This window comes from Moschus berezovskii, chromosome 16, assembly GCF_049115385.1.
Source record: "Moschus berezovskii isolate FMDL1 chromosome 16, NW_MosBer_1.0, whole genome shotgun sequence".
In the NCBI taxonomy this organism is placed as follows: Eukaryota; Metazoa; Chordata; class Mammalia; order Artiodactyla; family Moschidae; genus Moschus; species Moschus berezovskii.
In genome coordinates this window covers 83847708-83851818 of record NC_142475.1, presented here as the reverse complement: position 1 = coordinate 83851818, position 4111 = coordinate 83847708, and the positions used below count along the sequence as shown (strand labels likewise).

The 4111-nt window shown below is 37.9% G+C and overlaps 1 protein-coding gene across 1 annotated transcript; it reads left to right on the top strand.

The window, feature by feature from the left end:
- Nucleotides 1-1418: 1418 nt before the first annotated feature.
- On the top strand, nt 1419-2358 carry LOC129560428 (olfactory receptor 5D16-like). Its single transcript, XM_055432546.2, is given in 3 exon segments — nt 1419-1608; nt 1611-1937; nt 1940-2358. Coding segments are annotated over 3 exon segments (936 nt in total).
- The last annotated feature ends 1753 nt before the right edge of the window (nt 2359-4111 follow it).

The following is a 4111-nucleotide window of genomic DNA, read 5'->3' as shown; positions in this document are numbered from 1 at the left end:
CAGAGAATGAGATGGCTGGATGGCATCACCGACCGACTCGATGGACATGAGTTTGGGTGAACTCCGGGAGTTGGTGATGGACAGGGAGGTCTGGCGTGCTGTGATTCATGGGGTCCCAAAGAGTCGGACACGACTGAGCGACTGAACTGAACTGAAGGAAGAGAGAATCATCTAGACAAGTGTCAATATTTAGGACTTTTAACCATATTTATTTCTAAAAAGGGCTTTCCCTAACATCCATTCTTTATGTTCCATCTTTACACAGATCAGAAAATCTCTGCGGCCCTCACATAAATATTGGACTAGCTTTATAGCTTGAAGTTTGTCTTTAAAGTGGCCAAAAGAATTAGTAAACTGAGCTGTGAAATGTGATCCTAACAAAGTAGCAAAGCTCATATCTCAACCTGTAATGTGAATCACAGCCTGCTATGGAGACTGGTGTGTCACTGGAATTAAGGAACATGGGCTCTAGCTGCAGTTGAGCACCAATGCCTGTATGTCACTAGGCAAGTCATAGCTTCTTCAAGTTTCTGTTCCTCACATGTTAAAAAAAAAAAAAAAAAGGCCGCTCAATAGGTATTATTTCCCGAAAGCTGTAAATCATTATTTAATTTGCTAGCTGACCTTTTCAGTCAAAAAAGAGGAATGACGATTAAAGTGCTAATCACATATTCAAAATATGAGCATAAGTACAGGTTTCCTGGTGGCTCAATGGTAAAGGATCCACCTGCCAATGCAGGAGACCCAGGTTTGATACCTGCGTGAGGAAGATCCCCTGGAGAAGGAAATGGCAACCCACTCTAGTATTCTTGCCTGGAAATTCCATGAATAGAGGAGTCTGGTGGCTGCAGTCCATGGGGTGGCAGAGTCAGACAGGACTTACCAATTAAACAACAATAAGTAAGTTGTTATTAATTACCACACAGGCTAATCTTTGTTTACATCACAAATATGCACATATTTTATGCAAAACTTAATTCTTATTATAGAAGTTATTTCAACGGTTTTCACCTTTTAATAATAACTTTAGTATCAGCTAAAATTATTTCATTTTGCAGAATTCATGGAGATCAGTATTAGAATGTCTTACATGAGGATTTGATTACATGTTACAAACAAAATTTATAATCATTAATTTGTATGAAAAAAAAATTGTATGTCATTAAAATTATATTTCAGAACTTGAACAGAATTAAGTTTTATAATTTTTGAGGAAAAAATTAACTAGTAATTCTTTTCTGAAGCTGTAGCTATTTTTGCCTTGGATGATGAACCCTTATCAGGATTATAACACAGATTCATTTTGGCTCATTTCATATCCCCTCTGCACAGGGCACAGGTAAGCATGCTTTTTGTGTCAATCACTCTCCTAATATATTATTTCCAAGGCAGATTTTCAGATCCGCCCATCAGGAAGCATGTCTTTGACCAAGAGAAATATAACTGTTGGGGCCACATTTGCCCTCTTGGGTTTCTCAGACTACTCAGAACTGCAGGCCCCCTTCTTCCTGGTATTTCTGGCCATCTACAGCTTCAGCATAGCAGGGAACCTTGGGATGATGGTCATCATCAAAGTTAACCCCAAACTGCATGCCCCCACGTACTTTTTCTCAGCCACGTCTCATTTGTGGATTTCTGCTATTCTTCCATCATTGCTCCCAAGATGTTGGTGAGCCTACTTGCAGAAGACAGAACCATTTCATTTTCAGGATGTATGGTGCAGTTCTTTCTCGTTTGCACCTTTGTGGTGATTGAATTAATTCTATTTGCTGTGATGGCCTATGACCGCTTCATGGCTATTTGCAACCCTCTGCTCTGCACAGTCGTCATGTCCCAGAGACTCTGTGCCATGCTAGTGGTCGTGTCATATGCATGGGGAGTAGCTTGCTCCTTGACTCTCACGTGTTCTGCTGTCAAATTATCTTTTCGCGGTTTCAACACAATCACTTCTTCTGTGAGCTTTCTTCCTTGATTTCCCTCTCTTATTCTTATTCTTATCTCAGCCAGCTGCTTCTTTTCACTGTTGCCATCTTTAATGTGGTGATCACATTGCTCGTCATTCTCACGTTTTACGTGTTTACTGTTGTCACCACCTTGAGGATGCAATCAGCTGGTGGGTGCCGCAAAGCCTTCTCCACCTACGCCTCCCGCCTGACCGCTATCAGCATCTTCGCCAGCACGACCCTCTTCCTTTACTGTGTGCCCAGCTCCACAACCTCCAGGCACACAGTCAGAGTGGCATCTGCACTTTACACGGCGGTCATCCCCATGTTGAATCCCCTGATCTACAGTCTGAGAAATAAGTATGTCAAGAACACAGTGAACAAACTAATGAAAACAAAATTGTTTTCACATTGAAGACACGTAACTACTAAATATTTACTTTGATTATTAAAGAACACTTTTCTGATTTTGAATGTATGATGTATCAAAATTCATTTAAAAATCACTTTAGATTTGGAGAAAAAAAAACGCAATGAAAAGAATATGATCAGGAGACTACACCTGATTCTGACTAAATCAGTCAGAGAAGATGGATTGACCTGACTCAGTCATTATCTACAAAACCAATTTAATATGATTTTGTTCATAAAGTGGTATATAGGACAAAATAATATAGATAATATATCAAACATATTGTAAGCATACAGTAAGCTCTAGTTCTATTATTCCTTTATTCCTGATAACTGAATAAGTAGTCTTAAATAAATGACCAATTTTATACTTTAAATTTGGTGAAATAGATGACAGGGAAAGATATAGTTTTACTTTCAGGAACCTCCCAAGCCAGTGGTGTTAGTTAATATCATAATACAGTTGTGGGGAGAGATTGTACAAAATCATATGTGACTATCATGCATCTTTTACTTGGCCTTGAAGGATAGACAGATTTTTAAAGAGAAACAAAAGAGAATTACATAAGTTTTACTTGAGAGTAAAGAACATAATGGTCAAGAGTCAATGATTCAGACATATTTTAAGCTACTATTTTATGTCATATGCCTACAAGTTATCTTGCTATGTGCTTGAAGAAATGAAATTTTGAATACATTGTAGCTACAATTCTAATTTATTTTGGAAGAAAGTTTCAGTATAGAGAATGAAAGAATTTACAAGAGGCTTAAGAAAATTAGCTTGCTTCTTGAAATACTGAGAACAAAAACAAAGATAATCCATACATGTTGTATGTTTTGTGTTGCCTGTCTATCACTTCGGAGAAGTCAATGGCACCCCACTCCAGTACTCTTGCCTGGAAAATACCACGGACAGAAGAGCCTGGTGGGCTGCCGTCTATGGGGTCTCACAGAGTCGGATATGACTGAAGCGACTTAGCAGCAGCAGCAGTCTATCACTTACCAATCATTATACATATGCTATTACTTCACATGGCAGTTTGATCAAGCCCGTATCTTCGTTCTCTTTAACAGGACTCTCTAGAAAGTCTCCATAAAACAATTGAGTAGATTTGTTGTAAAAGTTGGAAGCTAATAGATTTCCTGGGATTTGAACATTGCTTTAAAATAGCTCTAATTTTTAAGTATAATCTAAACACTGAAATACACATACAGACTGAAAGTGAAGGGCTGGAAAAAGATATTCCGTGCAAATAGAGACCAAAAGAAAGCAGGAGTACAAATACTCATATCAGATAAAATAAACTTTAAAGTAAAGGCCGTGAAAAGAGACAAAGAAGGACATTACATAATGATCAAAGGATCAATCCAAGAAGACATAACAATTACAAATACATATGCACCCAACATAGGAGCACTGCAATATGTAAAGCAAATGCTAACAAGTATGAAAGGGGAAATTAACAATAACACAATAATAGCGGGAGACTTTAATACACCACTCACACCTATGGATAGATCAACTGAACAGAAAAGTAAAAAGGAAACACAAACTTTAAATGATACAATAGACTAGTTAGACCCAATTGATATCTATAGGACATTTCATCCCAAAACAATGAATTTCACCTTTTTCTCAAGTGCACAGGGGACCTTCTCCAGGACAGAGCACATCCTGGGCTATAAATCTAGCCTTTGTAAATTCAAAAAGAAAAAATGAAATTATTCCAAGCATCTTTTCTAACCACAATGCAGTA